This window comes from Planococcus citri, chromosome 4 (genome assembly GCF_950023065.1).
Source record: "Planococcus citri chromosome 4, ihPlaCitr1.1, whole genome shotgun sequence".
NCBI classification, from domain to species: Eukaryota; Metazoa; Arthropoda; class Insecta; order Hemiptera; family Pseudococcidae; genus Planococcus; species Planococcus citri.
The window spans coordinates 1,565,418-1,587,015 of record NC_088680.1 but is presented as its reverse complement, the minus strand read 5'-3'; the positions used below and the strand labels follow the sequence as shown (position 1 = coordinate 1,587,015).

At 35.5% G+C, this 21,598-nt stretch overlaps 1 protein-coding gene across 7 annotated transcripts in view; it reads left to right on the top strand.

Moving 5' to 3' along the window:
• The window catches only part of RapGAP1 (Rap GTPase activating protein 1), a 264,659-nt gene extending 244,117 nt beyond the window's left edge, over positions 1 to 20,542 (top strand). For 6 of the 7 annotated variants that reach the window (XM_065361097.1, XM_065361099.1, XM_065361103.1 and 3 more), the window contains 9 exons: positions 8,937 to 9,113; positions 12,756 to 12,994; positions 14,649 to 14,800; positions 14,891 to 15,017; positions 15,091 to 15,256; positions 15,353 to 15,634; positions 18,629 to 18,729; positions 18,992 to 19,238; positions 19,325 to 20,542. In XM_065361097.1, the coding sequence (XP_065217169.1) occupies positions 8,937 to 9,113; positions 12,756 to 12,994; positions 14,649 to 14,800; positions 14,891 to 15,017; positions 15,091 to 15,256; positions 15,353 to 15,634; positions 18,629 to 18,729; positions 18,992 to 19,238; positions 19,325 to 19,468 (1,635 nt within the window). In that variant the 3' untranslated portion in view covers positions 19,469 to 20,542. The remainder of the gene's footprint in view (positions 1 to 8,936; positions 9,114 to 12,755; positions 12,995 to 14,648; positions 14,801 to 14,890; positions 15,018 to 15,090; positions 15,257 to 15,352; positions 15,635 to 18,628; positions 18,730 to 18,991; positions 19,239 to 19,324) is intronic. The other variant, XM_065361098.1, reaches the window with a different exon arrangement.
• Positions 20,543 to 21,598: the final 1,056 nt, after the last annotated feature.

The following is a 21,598-nucleotide window of genomic DNA, read 5'->3' as shown; positions in this document are numbered from 1 at the left end:
ATAAGGCTACGAATAAGACAAGCAAAAGCAGTACGAAGTGAGGCAGGGTGACCACTCACTAAACGAGTAGGCAGCAGGCGCTATAGAGGTATAGGCCTACTTGGGCCGAGCCGTATACATGTAATGTATCTAATTTAGATAGAGACGCAGCACGGTGCACAACAACACAATAAGCAACCTACACGTAAAACTGATGAGCATTTTAATCTGGAAAATCTGAACTTCGCAGCCAAGTGTGTGCATGTATACATATAATAGTAAAACATAATACAGTTGTCCCGGGATTACAAGAGAAAAATTAGACATTAGAAGAAGACAGTCGAGAGAAAAATGCTGGGCGAATATAGTACTAGTGAGGGGGGTAGGTTAGCGGAGGTTCGTTTTCGAAATATTCAAATAACGTTGATGCGTTCTCATCAGCCGAGAGAGAAAAACAATGGAATTAAAAAAAAAAGCGCGTGGGATTTTCTCATCTTTGAAAGTATACGTATCTTGACTTGGCGTACGGTACAGAGAAATCTCACGACAAATGACTAAAGACTTTTGCCATCACGTTGTGCTGCGGTTAAGGTGACGGCGGCGGTAGAGGTGCTGGCAGCGAGCAGCTTCGCCTCCAACAGCCGCTTTGCGAGCATATACAATACACATAGACATACTATCGTACCTATAAACATTAAAAACTTTGTTCTTCGCGTCGAAAACGATGAGAAAGTTCGTACCTACACGTAATTAAAAGAGCTGCGCGATGCATACTTCTCCGCGGTCTTCGGCTCTCGAGACTGAAGAGGCAGGCTGGCGATGGCGGAGCTAATCGAACAGTGTCGCAAGAAATTACACGCGAACAATGAAAAAGCTAACGTAATCGAAAAACACTCGTAAAAGCGTCAGGTTCGTAAGGAAAATGTCGTGTGTGATGTCATTTTAATTCACCGAGCCAATTTTCCTCCACCACGATACGGAGTCGATGGCTTTTTTACTGCGCTGAATCTTGAACGTGACAAAATGATCGATAAACGAGCGATTTTGAAAGTATTCGAAATGGAATCTAGAGTCTCGTGAATCTTTGAGGAATCCCAATTACCATCTGGTGATGGGAATTCGTCTCGAGGCTCACTTTTTGCCAGAATGTGATTAGATTCTGTGATGTGTCGTGGGAGGAGGGGGTGAAATTGAAATTTTCTCAATTTTTACCCTGACCCCCCCCCCCCACTTCAGTATTTTCCTGCCAATTAACAATTTGCTATATTCCTCAAGTTTTAATTAAGTAAAATTCGAAAATTTAAGTTTTCAAAATTTAATTTCATGAATTCAAGATAGAAATTTACAAAATTTTGGATAAAAAAAATAGTAAAAATCTAAATTTACGGTTCAATTTAGAAAATGTTTAAATTATTATTTACACAAATACAAAAATTTGAAATTAAGTTTAGGCGAAGTAAGGAAAAATAAACTAAAATTCAACTAAGGTGCACCCGGGCAAGTCAGAATGATTTTTCGCAATTTCCACTTTGACCAACTGTTACTCCCCTTCTAATGAACCAATATGGATCAAATAAATGTATTATGTAGGTTCCCATAAGGGTTCTTAACCTATGGTGAAAATTTGAGCACGATTGACACAGTAGCTTTCTCTCAGTGGAATAAAATATAAACTGTTCTGACTTTGGGGGAAGTGAGAACAGGCTAAACTTTGCAGAGGCGTAGATCACAAACGGAGTGTCTTAGAAAAATTGCATAGAAACAAAATTGTAGAGAATTTAATTCTCTATGAGATTACTCTCATCAGATTTTCACTAGGATGCACAGTTTGTCCGCTATATGCAAAAAACTAAGAAATAGAAAGTCTGTATTTTAGAACAAATTCAAAACAAGTTCAAAACAACAACAAAATACAATTGAACCAAAGACATCTGAAATGAAACTGAATCGTGAAAATTTTTATGCCGTGATGAAGTAAGGGTAGTACCCCCAAGTTCAATGGCACTTCGCCAGATATGAACCTCTAGGCGCTAGAGCAAGTTTTCTAACTTACCCCGAATTCTGACTTCCCCCGGTTCACCTTAAATAAATGAATAAATGAATAAAACTCCAGAAGGAGACTTACCAATCAAGTTGAATAAATTGAACTAGTAAAAATAGACAGGAAATCTCTAGTGCTGTGAAACGGATTCGAGAACCAAAATTGAAATTCTCGAATGGTATCACAGAAAAATATAAAATGCAAGATAAAAAACGTTTATTGACTTGAGAGTAAAAATAATTGACCAATAAATTGATTCGCGAATAAATTCAGAAAATCTCCAAAAAAACCATACTTGAAAATTAGTGAACAAAATAAATAAAATCGTGAACTCGAAAATGACAAAATTCAGCAACGAACTTTTAAAAACACAAAGTTGGTAGTCGAGAAATGAACTGTAAAACAGAACTCAAAGTATCTATTTGGAAGTCCAAAAAACAACTGAGGATTTGTAAACTCACCCTAATTCTATTTATAATAAAATTTTGGGTTGTTTTGAGAGGGAGGGCTTCGAATTGAGCAAATTGGTAAGATAGTTTGATTTAAATTTATTTTGGGAAAGGATCAAAAAGGATACGCAATTTTGAAATGCGGGTGACATAACATCTAAAATTGCAATTTGGAGGGTGTGTGCGTGCAACAAACGAGAAAGGGTTACAATTCTAAATAATTAGTAAGTGATAAAAAAGTTGTAAATGTCATATCAATATTCTGAATGTACTTGTGGTTCATTTTAAAGGGGTTTAAAAAGTACTTGGAGCTCATTAGCTCTTGTACAAATTGTTACAAGTGTCAACTTTTTGGTATGAGAAAATATTAACGTATTCAAATTTAGGTTTTTATCATATTGAAATGGTCGCGAGTGCTAGGGTAAAAACTATTACCTTAACGCCAAATCCGAGTATGTCCAAACAAAAAAAGTATGATTTTACACATCATTGATAAGGTTCGTATATGTTTGGAAGGGTTCGTTAAGTTCTGATTGAACATTGGCCAGCTTCATGCATCTTTTGTGGTGCACTTTGACTACACTCGGATGCAAATTTTTCAATTCAGGGCATCCCAGAGTCTTATCAGTGACGCAAAAAGACAATATTTTTTTGGATGGACATACTCGGATTTAGCATTAACGTAACAAAACATGAGCCTGGAGCCATAAAAGTTTCAAAAATTGACATTTATGAGAATTGAATTATAGTATGAATCGGGGGTGGCTGTGGGAATTGAAGAGCTCACAGCTATAAAATTTTACTGTTTATTAATTGACTAGAAAACCACGGGTAAGTGTTTGATTTTAAATTTACAACGCTTAATGAATTTTGAAAGCGTGAGTAGTTGAACCGAGCAGTGACGCGATTAAAAGTTAGCGGATGAATTACAGAAGTTGAAATACTGAAATCTAGCAGAAATCTAGCCAGAATAGGTATTACAAATTTCTTCCCAACTTTCCCATTTTTTTCCAACTCACCCAATTTTTCCCAAAATTCCCAACTTTTCGCCAAAATTTTTCTGTCTGGAGTGAGAGGGTGACCCCCCTCGTTCGGCACGCCTCTGGATCTACGAAATGTGTAGTGTAGACTCATCAGATCAGATTTTCCAGGGAACGATTAGATCAAATCTGGCTTCCCCTGCTATGTAGATTCGATCATATCAAAATCCGTTCAAAACTTCGATCTGATCTGATATGGTCCAATCCAAAACTGGATTCAGCGAATGTCCAGATCTGGTTCGATAATAATTTCATCTCGAATAAACCGTCAAATTTTCAAACGACGGTGGGTGGATTCTCGCTGTATACAAGACATCTGACAAAATCGAGCACCATTATAAGTAGGTGAAAATGGAAACAAAACACAAACCCACGAGTTCCTTGTGAAGTTTTTCAAAATGAGTCTTGGCGAGTTCATTCACGAGCTGACTGAATGACGGTTTCGTGCGTATTTCAACTAGGACACCCGTTAAAACATCTGAATAAACTAAATACGTCCGCGTTTTCGTACAATGAATTCCTGAAGTTTGGTCTAGTTTAAATACTCGTATAACCTTCAACTCATCGACGTCAATGGAGATCGTGAGAAGTCATTCCAACAAAGTTATACGTTGTGTATGTTTATCAATGTCAGCCAAAATTGCAGGTTTCGTTTTGAAATCATATAAAAATTGGGTCTGTACTACTACAGAGAGAGAGAAAGAGACAGCCTAGATAGAACGAACTGCGAAAGAAGTTGAGATTCATTTTTTCAAACCACACATAGGTACGTATACCAAGTACATATTTTGTATTCTGCCAGAAATATTACCTCACTCGGTTAAAAGTTATTCCAATTTCCAACACAGCGTTCTGGAACACACTGTAGCAGGCTAAATTGTTAAAGACGACGTGTTCCAGTCGAGTATTTGATTTTTTCTGCTATCTGCCTGAAAATTCATTACACCCGATGACAGCTCGTTAAATCGCGCTGCGTGCTTCTTTTCCTCGGCTCTTCTTCTGCCATTCTCTTTGGTACGTGTTACGCGCGATCTGCTAATACCAATGGGTAGTTTTCCAAATTGCCCTTTCATATTTTTTTGAAATGAAACGACAACGTTTCAAAATTCAGGGAAAAAATGAAAATTTTTCAACGTAGATAGGCGCAGAACATGGAATGGCACAAAAAAAGTAACACGATAATGGTACGATGATGAAGGCGAGCGAAATGTGGGTAATTATCTCTTTTCTTTCTTCTACGCCGACGATTTCTTTGAAAACGTAACTGAAAACTTTTCAAATAACGAGAAAAATTTTTCGCCAACTCGGAAATTTTGTCTCTCAAGATTAATTCGCCGGGTAAAAAACCGAGTCGAGTAGATTATTATTTATGAAATTTTCTAGCCTTTCTCATTACCCAAAATTACACTTCTGGAGTTCTGGTAGGTACATCGGGAAGTTGAGAAAATCGAAAAAAAAAATTGTCTAGAATTTGCTTTAGCAGGCGAGTAAATGATGAAAATTTTACTCGATCGATAAAAAATGCAGGAATGAAGAAATTAAGTGAAGAGTGCTATTCCAAAACTCGCTTTGTCCATTTTTATCAAAGTGCGTTTTTCAGCGGTATCTGGTAGATGAAGTATTAACTCACATTCCTACATCATCAACTTACCAAAATGAGGTGTTAAACTCACCTAAATTGCCAATTCACTAAAAATTAAAAAAAAAATAATGTTCCAAAACGCGCTTTGTCCATTTTTATTGAAATTTTCTTCAGCAGTATTTAGTGGATGAAGTGTATACCTACACTCCTACTTCATAAATCCACCCAAATAAAGTGCTAAACTCGCCTAAAGAGCCAATTTACCCGTTTGAAGGGAATCTGTTTTTCCTCTTTCCTGAAAAATTGTGAAAATGGACAAAGCGAGTTTTGGAATAGCACTCTTCAAGTGCTTTTGTCATCTCATTAAAAAATAATCGAATAAAATTCATGATTTTTCTGACTCGTATGATTCAAATTCGAGACTTTTGAATTATTTTCATGATGACAGATTGAAGACTTTCAGGCTAGCACCTCACCAAGATCCGTTACATATCTTCAAAACTGAAGTACTTTTTGCGGAGGGGGGGGGGGTTAAACCTATTCTACTCAAATCCACGTACTTATATTATTACTGACAGTTCGAGTAAATAAAAAAAAAACTCTATAGCGACCGCATGAATTAAGGTACAAAAAGACACGTCATTTCCCCAAGAGGAGGTACACCTTCCGGTGTACTTGCTGAAGATGGAAATCGTTACATTTAGTAAACAGAAAAATACGTTAAAAGCATCCTTCCCTCGCTTCGCGGTGCTGCTTTCCCATTTCGTTATAAATGTCTGGGCGCGGTGAGATTATCATTCACGTTCAGCTTCAAGTGTAATGATAAAAAATACCGGTTTCTGATCCGCTCGTCTCATCATCACATGGGGATCGAGTATTTGGTTAATTGCGATTACCATTACAGTGTAAATGTAAAACATACGCGAACAGGAAAGTGAATTTCGCAGATGCTTGAAGCGTGTGTCATGGGCTAGGCAGTTCAGAGTTACGCACTTATAGGACCTTATTTTGCTTGAGATAGACAGCAATATTGAGATCACTGATCAGGGAGACACTATTTGATACAAAATCTGAAACTGCGGTTCTCACAAGAGAGGTAACCCAACTGGCAGATTAAGTTTTGAACTGAGCGAGAGAGCTTGTAAAAAAAAACTCAAGAAAGCCCCCAAAAAATTCGAAATAACACCATCAAGTCTCGAAGTCCCAAGAAAAAACCTCAAAAACCTCCAAGAAATCTGTAAAAAGGAGAATTTCACAAAAATTGAAGACAAAAAAAATTAATAAAATTTTATCAAAATCACGAAGATTTAAGAAAAAAGGTTTCGTCGAAATTAAGAACAAAAATTTGGACAGAAAAACGAATCAATAAAATTCAAAATTATGAAAATACAAAAAAAAATCACTAAAAATTCAGATCAGAGAACTCACGAGAATTAAAAGTGTAAATTCGGAAAAAAATCTAAAAAATTTTGAGAAAAATCATCGTAAAATTTCAAGACGATTCATGATAGAAAAAATAATTTGAATTTGAAGAAAATTTACAACCAATTCCACATAAATCTAAGCAAAAGATTAATAGTTTTTTTAAAGCACAAAACAGAAAAAAAACTATTAAAATAAAAAAAATTTAGTCAAAATTAAGGCAAAAAATGACTATAATTTAGAACAAAACTATAAAATCGTGAAAATTCAAAGTTGAAAAGTTTGTCAAAACTGGAGAAATCGGTGAAAAAGAAAAATCACATCAAACAAAAAAATAAGGAGAAATCGCAATTAAAATTTGGGCAATATAAAACCATATAAGCTGAAGGGAAAATTTTAAAGAAAAAAATCACGAGATCTCGAGGTGATAAAATTCAGCAAAAATTCAGACGAAAAAAATCGTCAAAATTCAGAACAAAATTATGAAAAACTTATTTTGGAAAAAATCACCGAAATTCAAGATGTAAAAAATCGATCAAAACTGAAAAAAATCCACTAATAACCATCGAGAAATTCGAAAATAATAAGTATAATGCTTGTTAAAATTGGGAAAACCCAAAGAAAATTTCAAAAGAAAAATCATCAAATCTGCAGGAAAAATAAAATTCGTAACGCTTTGAAATTGAATGAAATTTCGTGAAAAATCTGCTGAAGACTGCAGAACACATCAAAACGGTTCGGAACCGTTTCTCAACAATTTTGGAGGGAAGGGGGGGGGGGTTAAAAAACAAACACCAAATTTCATTTTTCCGAGTGAGTTTGGTGAAATTTTTGATTCAAAATTCACCAAAAATCCAGAAATTTTGACTGATGATATATTTTTGCATGCTCTATTGATTTAACTTTCTCCGGTTCAAAAAAATTCCTACCTGTACAGATAGTCCCCTTTTGAGTACGTATTTTCTCAAAAATATAAACGAGACCTACTTTGAACCAAACTCTTGTACGAGTAAAAATGACACGATTTCGACGAAAACGTAATAAAAAGATAGAAAACTTTCAATTTTATTCAAATGGTTCATAGTAAATCTTGCATTCAAATCACGACGAACACACGATCGAGAAGAATTTCCTCGACGCCAACGCATTGATATTTTGTGCATGCAATTAGTGAAGCGTTCGTCGTCGCCATTCAAGCTGCATATTTTCGTCAACTCTCTCTTGAAATTTTCAACGTCATCATGTCTCAGGTCAGGTCGTCGGTATGACTATGAAAAGGGCAACTTTGACGTTTATCTTTATTCTTTATCCCTGTCCCTGTACCCATTACACACGATTATGTACTTTGTGCACTTGTTTGTCGGTTATGACATGACGTGCGAATCTTATAAATATGCCTATGCGGCTGATGACGATGAGGATCTTCAATCTCAACCGGAACCGTTCCTTCCTTCGCGATTCGCGCAGATAAGCACACGAATAATAATAACAATAATAACAACGGAATACAATACGAAGAATACATTACGTTGTAAGTACAAGTACGAGTACACACTATATACGATGACAACTTATTAAGCGATTTCATCTCTCGTATAGGTACGTGTAATTCAACGACAAAGATGTACGCCAGAGGGGACAAGGTGCAGGTGACGAAACCTTGAAATTAAATCCGCGTACTACTGGGCGAGTTTCCTTTATTTATACAGTACGTTGTGTTTTTGCACGTTTCATGAAATGATTTACCTTACCTACCTACATTTACCGGGCGCGTATATCGTATAATATGCGAAATTATGGCTAATAAACGCAGCTGAGCTGCGGCATCTTTTCATACTCGTATAATAATCAACTCGACTCGCATACTCATTATTATTGTTGTTTCCTTCCATAGATATTTTGTGTTTGTGTTGCTCATGCTCATTTCCTGGCCATGCTCTCACTCATTTGATGTCGATTTCGTGTTACGATTGTACTGATTTCAACTTAGGTATTCATTGCGTACAGTTTGAACTTTAAAGAAACTCAAAGAGAGTATTTTCACCTTGGGTCACGAACAAAAAATCTTTTCTAAACCGATTATTTGAAAATCAATGGAAGATATGTGGTTTCGGAACTCGAAAGAAATTTACTCACGATAAGTTGACCTCTTCGATAGGTATGGCTCTTGGAATCCATATTATGTAATTTGTCGAGATTTTTCCGCCATTTTTCACTCTAAGAACTGATCTCGTTCAACATCCCTTTTCCACCATACGAAATTTAGTTTCCCACTGCACCATTTCACCACTCATTATGGGCATATGAGGTATATTTTTATGCAATACGATACGTATTTTATGTATTACGTAGGTATTTAAATATTTATTGTAAAATATATAGCCGTATTAATTACATTGGTTTTTTTTTTCGTCACGTTTCAGGAACACTGTAATTTTGTCGGCAAAGACGAGAATGTAGGACCTATTTTATTAAGTATGAGAAATGAAACTATAGCATCGCAAGAAAATACAAGGTTGTTATTACGACTGAAAACTGGTACGATGCACGAACTAGTCCCTAATACGTGTTTACCAACGGCACCTCATCAAATAGCTAGGGTAAGTATTGAAAAATTTTACACGATTTATAGTTTAAGGCTACCATCTGCAGAAGATCTCTGCCAGGCAATAACGCATCTCGCGAGTAATACCCTACGCAGCAGGTGAACCAAAATATCGTAATTTCGTTCCCTTCGCTTCACACGTCTCTCGCTTCGACAGGTGGTTTGAAATTTCAAGAAAAAACATAGGAATTCAAAATTTAAAATTTTGAAACCAAAAATTTCAAATTTTTCTAGAAAATCCCAATCACTTTGGAAGGATCACAAATTTTTGGACCTTCGAGAGGGATTTTAAATTTCTGAGGAAAATTAAAAGATCATTGGAGACTCCAGAATGACTCAAAACTATAATAACTGAACTTCAGCACTCAATTTTTGAACCTTCGAGAGTGATTTGAAAATTCTGAAGAAAATTAAAAGATCACTGGAGGCTCTAGAATGGCTAAAACCTAGTACTTGTTGAAGTGTGAGGGTTGAATTGAAAGAACTACTCTCATTGGTTCACTTTGCTGGAGAAATTTCATAGTCCGGCATATGACAATAGGAGTAATTGCACCCCTCCCCCCGTCGATCCACCGAGACAACTTTTTTCTTAAAGGGAACATCCTAAGGAACATTTTAAAGCAAACTTGCACAGAAAAAATTGGCCTTACTTACAAAATGGCGGCCATTTTGATTGACAGGTCAGCCGAAATCGCAGATTTTGCGTTTCAATATAGGACTTGCACGAAAATTTTCAAACTTTACAAAGGCAGTTCGAAAGATCATGCAAAAATTTATCACCTGTCAAAATTTCAAGTGCTAAAGTATGTTTTTCGATTTTAGGTGGATTTTTGAAAATCGAATTTAGGCCAAAAATGAGGGAAAAAATCAAAATGTTACCAAATTGACCAAGAAAGCTGAAATTTGGGATATACCCTATTTTCGACATGCCAAATCGATTGGAAACGGGTTCAACCCGTTTTGAGCAGTTCTGGAGCCTCCAGCAGATTTTTGAATCTCCAAATTCCCACAAAATTCCATCAAATTGGAGTTGTAAAGCTAAAATTTATTCTAAAAACTAATTTCAATACGCTACGAAGTACTGCAGGTGAATTTCAAGTCGTTTTAGATCCTCCAGCGACTTTTTGAAAATTCCTGAAGCCTTCAGCAGATTTTTGAAACTTTAAATCTTTACAAAATTTCACCAAACTGAGATGGAGAGTCGAAATTTCATTCTGCAAAGTAATTTTAACACCCTCTGAAGACGACTTCAGATGGGTTCAAGTCATTTTAGAGCCTCCAGCAACTTTTTTGAAAATTACTGGAGCCTCCAGCAGATTTTTGAAACTGTAAATTCCCACAAAATTTCATCTAATGGAGATGGAATGCTGAAATTTACTCTACACTCCAATTTTAACACCCTCTGAAGACGGTTTCAGGTGGGTTCAAGTCATTTTGGAGCCTCCAGCGACTTTTATGAAAATTGCTGGAGGCTCCAGTAGATTTTTAAAACTTGAAATATCCCCAACATTAATTTATCAAATGAAGTTGGCAAGCTGAAATTTACTTCGCAGACTACATGGTGGTTTCAAATGGGTTTGAAGCTTCCAACTACTTTTTTAGGAAATTTCACTTTTCCAACAAAACACCATACAACCTTTCAAAAAGCCGCTGGAGGCTCTAAAATGACTTGAACCCATCTGAAGTCGTCTTCAGAGGGTGTTAAAATTACTTTGCAGAATGAAATTTCGACTCTCCATCTCAGTTTGATGAAATCTTGTGAAAATTTAAAGTTTCAAAAATCTGCAGGAGGCTTAAGGAATTTTCAAAAAGTCGCTGGAGGCTCCAAAACGACTTGAAATTCACCTGCAGTACTTCGTAGCGTATTGAAATTAGTTTTTAGAATAAATTTCAGCTTTACAACTCCAATTTGATGGAATTTGATGGGAATTTCGAGTTTCAAAAATCTGCTGGAGGCTCCAGAACTGCTCAAAACGAGTTGAAACCGTTTCCAATCGATTTAGCATGTCGAAAATAGGGTACATCCCGAATTTCAGCTTTCTTGGTCAATTTGGTAAAATTTTGATTTTTTCCCCTCATTTTTGGCCTAAATTCGATTTTCAAAAATTCACCAAAAAATCGAAAAACCCACTTTAGCACTTGAAATTTCAACAGATGATAAATTTTTGCATGATCTTTCGATCTACCTTTTGTAAAGTTTGAAAAATTTCGTGCAAGTCCTATGTTGAAACGCAAAATCTGCGATTTCGGCTGACCTGTCAATCAAAATGGCCGCCATTTTGTAAGTAAGGCCAACTTTTTTTTGGGCAAGTTTGCTTTAAAATGTTCCTTAGGATGTCCCCTTTAAGAAAAAAGTTGTCCCGGAGGATCTGCGCGGGGGGGGGGTGGTGCAATTACTCCTATTGCCATATGCCAGACTATTACACTTCATGAAAAAGTTTGGAAATTTTCCTTTAAACAGTGTTATTCTTTTTCAATTGTTTGAATTTTCAAAAATTCGCCAAAAATCTACAAAATATAAACTTGAGCCCCTGAAATTTTGATTATGAGGGTTTCCGAAGATGCTCTTTCGATCTAGCTTGGTTTCGTTCAAATCGAAGATCGTGATCTCAAAAAGTTCTCTGGTTAGATGGATGACGTTGACGTTCAAATTCTAAAACACAATCTCCTGCTCCATCGAACCAACTTTTCAAAAAACTTGAGGACCACTCCCTCATTAACACTACAAACTACCAACGCACAACCGCGTAGTCTTGTGAAAGAAAAGGAAAAAAAAACAAACAAAAATACTCGATTCTTGGCTACTCTTTTGCAGCGAAACTCGCGTATACCTTTTTATAAAAATACGACGAATTCGTTTTCTATATATCGCGTAAATCCTACGAGTCCGATTTCTTGGACAGAAGACTGGCTCGATGCCATTACCAAAGACCTCTTTGAACTGTATGACATTTGGTTGGTACACATTTTCATGTCCATGCCTCCCAGAGTCGATCTTCTCTACTCGTACGTTTGAGAATAATCACCTCCTCCTCCCTGCCGCCTGCCAGGCAGTCGAAATAATTACACAGTACTCGACGACGTCGTCCGTGAGCAACGTCCATACAGTTGGCGTGTTAAAAATAAAAATCTGCGCGTACTGAATTTTAGCAAATGGGAAAAAATGCACTTATTGAACGAGTGAATTGGCTAGCGAATAGCGATGCACATAAACGTGTTATTCTTAGGATTTGTATCAATGTTTAACGCACACACTTCTGGTTATTCATTCAAATACCCTTTTTTCGTCATAAAACTGTATCAAAAACATCGCAAAATTGGATATACATACCTACTTGTAAATTGATATTTTGCAACCCAAAATGTTGCAATTTTCCTGGAGGGTTTATAAAAAAAACTTAGCCCTTGGTAAATTCCTTTTTTTAATAGATATGTACTAGCTCGCAGAGATGCATATTCTTTCTACGCTCGATCACATTATATGTATTTGTACCTGTACCTGTAGTTTGTTATTCGAGAAAGACGATCTAGTCTTCGAATCAAACATTACGATACCTAGCTATCGCTTTCATCATCAATTCTCCAATCGTGCACCTGATAGATGTGAGCTCTAACATTCGAATTTTTTACTTTACAGTTTCTAAACGATCAGATAACGGTGTCTGGTCTTACTCCAGTATTATGTCCGCAAGCTTCGCAATTGATCGCCGATTACGACGAGCATGTAATAGTATCGCAATTCAAGTTCGGCGTTTTATACCAAAGACTGGGTCAAACGAGCGAAGAAGAATTATTCTCCAATCAACGCGCCAGTCCGGCTTTCCAACAGTTTCTCAATTTATTAGGCAAAAAGATACAACTCAAGGATCATAAAGGGTGAGTTCAAATGCGCAAATACATATGAACAAGCGATGATAATTGGTAATTTTATATGATAAGATATGTTAATGTTAGGGCAGTTTAGGGTCATAGAGCCCTTGCGATTGGTGTTCTTAAAATGGTACGAGATCGAGCTCAGAATTTGCATTTAAAAATCTGAATAAAAAAGTGAAAAAATTCATCAGTAAAATGAGGCTTTTCGATCAGAAAGAAGTGAATTATTAAAGCATTGTTAAAATTTGAAAAATGTCACGAAAATTGTTGATTAAGTATGACTGAAATTTAACATCGAAAAATCGTCCAAAATGAAATCAATTGCAAAAAATTACCAAAAATTAAATTGATCAAATATTATCAAAAATGAATGAAATTTTGCAAAAATGACATTAATCACAAAAAACTTTCAGGCAAAATTAACACTAAAAATTGCTGAAAAATTATCAAAAAATAAATGAAATTTTTGAAAAATCTAGAAAAACTTCATAAATTAACATTAAAATTTGTGAAAATGACATAAAAACGTTTAAAAATTACTGAAAATTCGTAAACTATCTCAGAATAATGAACAAATATCTTAAAACATTATCAATAAAATCGATCAAACATCAGCCAAGTCTAATAAAATTTGGCCAAAATCACATCTAGTATCGTAAAAAAACTGCAAAATTGGCCTGAAGGTAACTGAAAATTGATCAAGTTTGAGATTTTCATCAAGATTCAAAGAAACTCGAGCTCTTATCGAGATGATCGAATTAATTCACCTGAGAAGCCCAAATTTTCAACTACAAAACACTTGACAAATTTCTTGCCAACCCTTTGCCAAAATTTGAAGGAGGAAAAATTCAAATTCAACTCATCCAAAAGGCAAAGCACATCGTAATTCCTGTACCTACGATAATACGTATCATGAATGAATGATTTCGACGACAATAACACGATGCACTTGTCACGAAAATAAAAACGCTGCACGCGAACATATGTGTTATGTTATGTAATTCGATAATACATACCGAGTTTGACGTCATTGTTTCGATGCGATGCGATGCGGCGTTTTTCGTGTGCATTCGTTATAAATGCGTTCAAATTTTCATCACAATACTCGACCAGACTTTTGAAAAACATCACGATTGTCTCTTTGGTCGTTCAACAGACTTATATATCTGTTTTACATCTTTCGATGAGATGCAAATGAAATGAAGAATACTCGTGTAAGTGTGCACAAGGTGACGAAAAAATAGACACAGACGTCCATTTTGAAAATATATGTATTAGGACCTTGGACTAGACACGTACATTTGTACTTCTATAGTTCTTGAACGAACAAGATGCTCATTTTAAATTTCCAGGAGACATGAGTGATAAAAACTCTGAAAAAAAAATCGGAAATTTCGCAGGCTAATGTAGAAATTGAACATCCGGCTAAATTACATTCCCCCCTTCCCCTAAACCGTCCAATATGTTTTCATTTATTCTGAATTCTCATAAATATTGCAAACGCAGCATGCGTCACATTTCAACTTCAGAAGCCAGATTCGAATTACGTAGATATTATTTTTCTTCTATCACGATTTCGTTTCATCTTTTCGCCGACGTCGTTCTTTGCTTTTATTTCTGACATCCATTTTTACTGAATCGATTAATCTGATTTCAGTTACCGAGGTGGTCTCGACACTCAGTTTGGGCAAACTGGCGAAGAAGCAGTCTACGAAACGTTTAAAGATCGAGAAATAATGTTCCACGTCTCAACCATGTTACCATACACCGAAAACGATCCTCAACAACTTCAAAGGAAACGTCACATAGGTTAGTATACGAGCTGCAATTTTCCAACACTTGCACGTGCGGAGGTCTCATTTTCCATTTCTTCGACTAATTTGTATCTTTTTTGCGCAGGAAATGATATCGTGGCGATTGTATTCCAAGAAGAAAACACGCCTTTTTCGCCAGATATGATCGCTTCGCATTTCCTACACGCCTTCATCGTAGTCCAAGTGATAGATCCGAACTCACCAAATACAAGGTAAGTTCAGTCCCAATTCTTCATTCGAGTAACGAATGTACCTATTTCTCAACATCTTATTTGTACTTTTCAGGTACAAAGTACACGTGACAGCTCGAGACGACGTTCCATTTTTCGGTCCAACTTTACCCAACCCACCGATATTCCGACATGGGCCAGAATTCAAGGAATTTCTGCTGACCAAGTTAATCAATGCCGAGAATGCGTGTTACAAAGCTCAAAAATTCGCCAATTTAGAGGTACGCCACAGAAGCGTCAGCTATTTATGAGCAATCTTATTTTAAATATCACTTTTCGCCTACAATCATTTGGTTTTTCTGTAAATTATTCGACAGCTTCGCACACGATCCTCTTTGCTGAATTCATTATGCGACGAATTGCGCGATAAGACGAAAGAATTCATCGGTCACGAGCCAGATTTTGAAAAAAGCCGACACGAAACCGGCGGCGGAAATCCAAACGCTGGTAGCAGATTTATAGAAACTGTACGAAAAGCCTTGATAGCCAAAGTACGCAACCAGAACATCAGCAATCAGGCTCACGAGACGAATAACAACGCTCTGAATTCCAGTCACAAGAAAATTAGTTCCACATCCTTAGATACGTCCGTTCATTACGTGAGTATCAGTTGATCATTAATAGAGCTCGGATTTTTATGATTTGTCATATTTTCATTCTTCACAGAAGATCGCGCATATCCTATGGATTTTTGCGAATCATACAATTTTGAGTAAAATGAGCCCAACTTGTTAGCGCATATTTTGCATATTTTGGGTATAAATGCATATAAATGCATATTTTAGATATTTTAAGCGCATATTCATCATATTTTGGCCATTTTTTCCATTTTTCAGTCATATTTTGAAAATTTTGGTCAAAAAATCCATTTTTGGTAGTATTTTTCATTAAAAATTGAAAAACTTGAAAAAACTTGAAAAACGATTTTTAAAATTGATTTACAGTTGACCTAAAATTGATTATTCAAAGTATAAAATTGAAGACTTTAACCTCCTTTTTTTGACTTTCTTAATTCTCTAGCCTTCTCTTCACCTTTAAAATGAAAAATCCTTTCTATAGATACCCATATTGATGTTGCATAAAAGTGCATGTTTTGAGGAATAAGGGCATATTTTGTCATAATTTGATCAAAATAAATGCATATTTTATGCGCATAAAATGATTTTTTAAGCGCATAAAAATCCGAGCTCTAATCATTAACAAGTTTCGAGATTTTGGTCAATGCGTTCACTTTTCATGTCTTTCAATTTCGATTGAATTGGTGACAAATTAGGAAATCTCGATAGGCTGTTCAGATAGACGCAGATCAAGCTTTCATCCGGAACTGGATCTTTTTTTCCTAAACAGATTAGGTACTAGTCCGGCATATGACAATAGGAGTAATTGCACCCCCCCCCCCCCCCCCGCTGATCCTCCGGGACAACTTTTTTTTTAAGGGGACATCCTAAGGAACATTTTAAAGCAAACTTGCCAAAAAAAAGTAGGCCTTACTCACAAAATGGCGGACATTTTGATTGACAGGTCAGCCGAAATCGTAGATTTTGCGTTTTAACATAGGACTTGCACAAACTTTTTCAAACTTTACAAAGGTAGATCGAAAGATCATGCAAAATTCATCACCTGTCAAAATTTTAAGTGCTAAAGTGCGTTTTTCGATTTTTGGTGAATTTTTGAAAATCCAATTCAGGCCAAAAATGAGGGAAAAAATCAAAATTTTACCAAATTGACCAAGAAAGCTGAAAAAATTGGGATATACCCTATTTCAGACATGCCAAATCGATTGGAAACGGTTTTAACCCATTTTGAGCAGTTATGGAGCCTCCAGCAAATTTTTGAAACTCGAAATTCTCACAAAATTCCATCAAATTGGAGTTGTAAAGCTGAAATTTATTCTAAAAACTAATCTCAATACGCTACGAAGTACTGCAGGCAAATTTCAAGTCGTTTTGGAGCCTCCAGCGACTTTCTGAAAATTTCTAAAGCCTCCAGCAGATTTTTGAAACTTTAAATTTTCACAAAATTTCATCAAATGGAGATGGAAAGCTGAAATTTACTCTACACTCCAATTTTAACACCCTCTGAAAACGACTTCTTAGAGTCTCCAATGACTTTTTTGAAAATTACTGGAGCCTCCAGTAGATTTTTGAAACTTGAAATTTCCCGAAAATCCCATCAAACCAAGATGGAGAGTCAAAATTCATTCTGCAAACTAATTTCAATACGCTACGAAGTTGACTGCTGGTGAATTTCAAGTCGTTTTGGAGCCTCCAGCAACTTTTTGAAAGTTTTGGAAAATTGAAATTTCCTAAAAGTAGCTGGAAGCTTAAAACCATTTGAAATCACCATGTAGTCTGCGAAGTAAATTTCAGCTTGCCAACTGCATTTGATAAATTAATGTTGGGGAAATTTCAAGTTTCAAAAATCTACTGGACGCTCCAGTAATTTTCAAAAAAGCCGCTGTAGGCCCTAAAATAACTTGAACCCAGCTAAAGTCGTTTTCAGAGGGTGTTAAAATTGGAGTGTAGAATAAATTTCAGCTTTCCATCTCCATTTGATGAAATTTTGTGATAATTTAAATGTTTCAAAGAACTGCTGGAGGCTTTAGGAGTTTTGGAAGAAGTCGCTGGAGGCTCAAAAACGACTTGAAATTCACATGCAGTACTTCGTAGCGTATTGAAATTGGTTTTTAGAATAAATTTTAGCATTACAACTCCAATTTGATGGAATTTTGTGGGAATTTCGAGTTTCAAAAATCTGCTGGAGGCTTTAGAAATTTTCAAAAAGTCGCTGGAGGCTCCAAAACGACTTGAAATTTGCCTGCAGTACTTCGTAGCGTATTGAGATTAGTTTTTAGAATAAATTTCAGCTTTACAACTCCAATTTGATGGAATTTTGTGAGAATTTCGAGTTTCAAAAATTTGCTGGAGGCTCCAGAACTGCTCAAAACGGGTTGAAACCGTTTTCAATCGATTTGGCATGTCGAAAATAGGGTATATCCCAAATTTCAGCTTTCTTGGTCAATTTGGTAAAATTTTGATTTTTTCCCTCATTTTTGGCCTAAATTCGATTGTCAAAAATTCACCAAAAATCGAAAAACGCACTTTAGCACTTGAAATTTTGAGAGATGATAAATTTTTGCATGATCTTTCGATCTACCTTTTGTAAAGTTTGAAAAAATTCGTGCAAGTCCTATGTTGAAACGCAAAATCTGCGATTTCGGCTGACCTGTCAATCATAATGGCCGCCATTTTGTAAGTAAGGTCAACTTTTTTTGGGGCAAGTTTGCTTTAAAATGTTCCTTAGGAAGTCCCCTTTAAGAAAAAAGTTGTCTCGGAGGATCGTTGGGGGGGGGGTGCAATTACTCTTATTGTCATATGCCGGACTAATAGGTCTGCTTTGATCTCCAGCTCTCCCATCACTTTTCTCTTGAATACATTCTTCATCAGCCGATTCGTACAAAGACGAGAGAAACAGGGGGGAATTTTTTCACCAGTCAATTCGTCAAAAAATGACCATTTCATCCATTTTATTTTCTTCTTTGAATGCACTCGAGCTCAATATGCTAATTAGCTTCTCATTTGCTTTACACGCAGGGTTCATTCACGCTGCCCAAAAGCGCTTCTGGTAGCAAAAAGAGTTCCACCCCGTCTCCCGTTTCCACTCCGGATATGCAACCTATACATACAGCTCAAAGGTAAGTTCGCAAATACCAAGTGTAGTGCAATTTCACAAATTTTAACGCTCAACACTTCGCGACCATGTCAAAGAATGCGATACGTTCACGAATGATTCGATCGACAAGCAGGATTGCATTAATCGTGAATGGTTCATTGAAACTCTGACATGGAAATTGCAATATTTTTTTGCTCAATTTATTATCATTTCTAATAAAAAATAAGTTTTTGAATTCACCCAATATCAGCTGCATGTTTAATTCTACATTTGTTTCACTTTAGAACTTATGGAAATTCCAGGACCACCATATCTGAGAGCGATTCTTCGTCGTTGAATAGCGTAGATTTAGACGGCGCGGTCACCTACGCCGACAGTGATACCGGACTCGAAAGCATGTCCTCAGCTGAAACGCCCAACAAGCAATGCAGCCTTTGCGTAGATTCCAATAATGACAATAGAGTTGAGAATTTGAAACAAGAAGTTACGAGACTGAAATGCGATAAGCTGGACTTACTCAGGCAGAATGTCGTAAGTACCGAAAACTTTCTCAGCAGACTGGAAATCATCCAGACACGATGATCAACCTTTTAATATTTATCGTACCTATATTACAGACTTGTCAAAGGGAAATAAAAAGACTGCGAGAAAAAGAATTACAATTTCAATCGGATCTGACTGCTGCTTCCAAAGAAATCCTCAGATTACGAGAGATTTTAAAAGATTATAAAACGACAACACCAGAAGGATCTCCGATATGAAACAGGTTTACGTAATTTTACGACAATTATACGATGTATAATAATTATCATTTCCCTTCTTTTCATTCTATTCCTAGTACACATTTTTGTATGTATCACGGACCGCATACCGTATTACGTAGAATTTTTTTTTTTTTTTGTAAGAACTTTAATTGAAATAAAATGCCTTCCGGAATAGTTTATTTTTCGATCCACGAAGCTTCTCGTATGCTCAAACTATTCACCATTTTTCAAAGACTACACCAAGAAACAAGTTGGATTATTCTTCTTCCTTCATCTTCACTCTCTTATTGATCATTCCGGAACGCATTTCGTGTTTGTATAGTTTATTTTGTTTTTGTTTCTGTTTCTTTTTTTCTTTTTTTTTCGTAATCGATACATAACTTTCCTATGATTTTAAAAATTTTGAAATAAATAAAATTAAAAAAATCAACATATGTATGATATATTACACGTTATAAAAAAAAACCAAAGCTAGATTTAAGTTACTATTATTATTATTTTCTTTTTTTTTTTTCAATATGTTTAAGCGAATACTATCTCTTCGTATCATTATTAATTGTTGATTTTTTTCCATAATTATTTATGTACCTATTTCTTCTCTGTTTTTTCGAAAGTCAATTACGATATATTAGCATTTTTTTTTCTAAATGTTTGTCTACAATTTTAATTTCTTTTTTGTAAAAGCAAATTGTTCGTTGATACGTAAATTTGTTTCCTGTCCAGTTGTAAAATCCTGTATTGTGATTTAAGTATCAATTCATTTTTTCCGATTAATTTTTTTAATATCAAACTAAATGACCATCTTTATATACATAGTAATAGAAAAATCATGTCAATTATGCTGTATCTATCTACAATGGACCGTAGACCCGATCGAATCTTTAGCATTATAATGCGATTCAATTGATTTATTTTCTTATTTTTTTTTTAAATTTTATTTTCACACTGTATGGAGACGCTTTGTTTGTTTTGATGATGTGTTTTTTTTTTGTATAAGAATTTTAAATTCTGTATTTTTCTTTCATTCTGTTTTCATGTATGTATTTCATCAATAAAGCATTTAAATGTGAATGTTGATTTGTTAATATTTTTTGAATCGTTAATTTTTAATTTTGTGAAAAGTCTAAGAAAAGCATAATAGAGCTTGAGCATGCAACGGAATAGGGCGACTTTCCAGGTCAATGGTCCAAAAAGAGGCGAATTTTGAAAAATATTTTTCGTTTCTTAATTTTTTGCAAACACAAAGCAGTAGTTGGAAAATTTTCAAAAAATTGGGGACCTCGTAATTTGCTTTTATTAAACTTCAACGAACAATTTAAATCTAGAAAAAACTAATGCAGAATTTCGAAACTTTTTTTTTCGGGGCCAGATTGAAAGAGCACGAAAAAACATCCCACCAGCAGAAATTTCAGAAGCTTAAGTGCACATTTGAACCAAAAGTGAAAATAACAACTTGCTTTCTACGGTGTTGATTTTTAATGCTCTACGCTCACTTCAAATGATTTTTTTCTAGAGGGGGAGTGCTCTGATCCAATTTGAATTTGAGGCATTAAAAATTCAAAATTGTTCTATTCACTTAGTTATACTTACCAGGAAGGTATTCCAATTGCCAGAAAAGCTTTTGAATTGAACAAAACAAAATCAAAAGAACATGCAAAAATATGCTCGAATTCATTTTTTCGAATTTTGGTGAATTTTTAAAAATCAAAAAATCGAAAATCAAAAAATCAAAATTTCACCAAATTGACTCAGAAAATCTAATATGTATATGGCATAGATCCTATTTTCGAACCCCTAAATCGTTTGTAAGCGATTTCGAATCGTTTTGAGCAGTTCTGGAGCATTGAGCAGATTTTGAAACTTCGAATTTCCACAAAATTTCGTCCAATGAAGTCTGAAAGCTAAAATTAACTTTAAACCTTCATTTGAACGCGTTGAGTCGATTGCAGATGGGTTTAAGCCGTTCAGGAGCCTCTAGCCATATTTTGGATGTACTCCATTTTTCCAAAATCGGTTCCTGCAACTTTGGAACCGTAACATTACATTTCTCCAGCCGTTTCACAAAATTAAAAAGAAAAAAGTAGGTAAGGTTCTGAATCCCGTCTATGTAGATCGAGCTGATGAAAT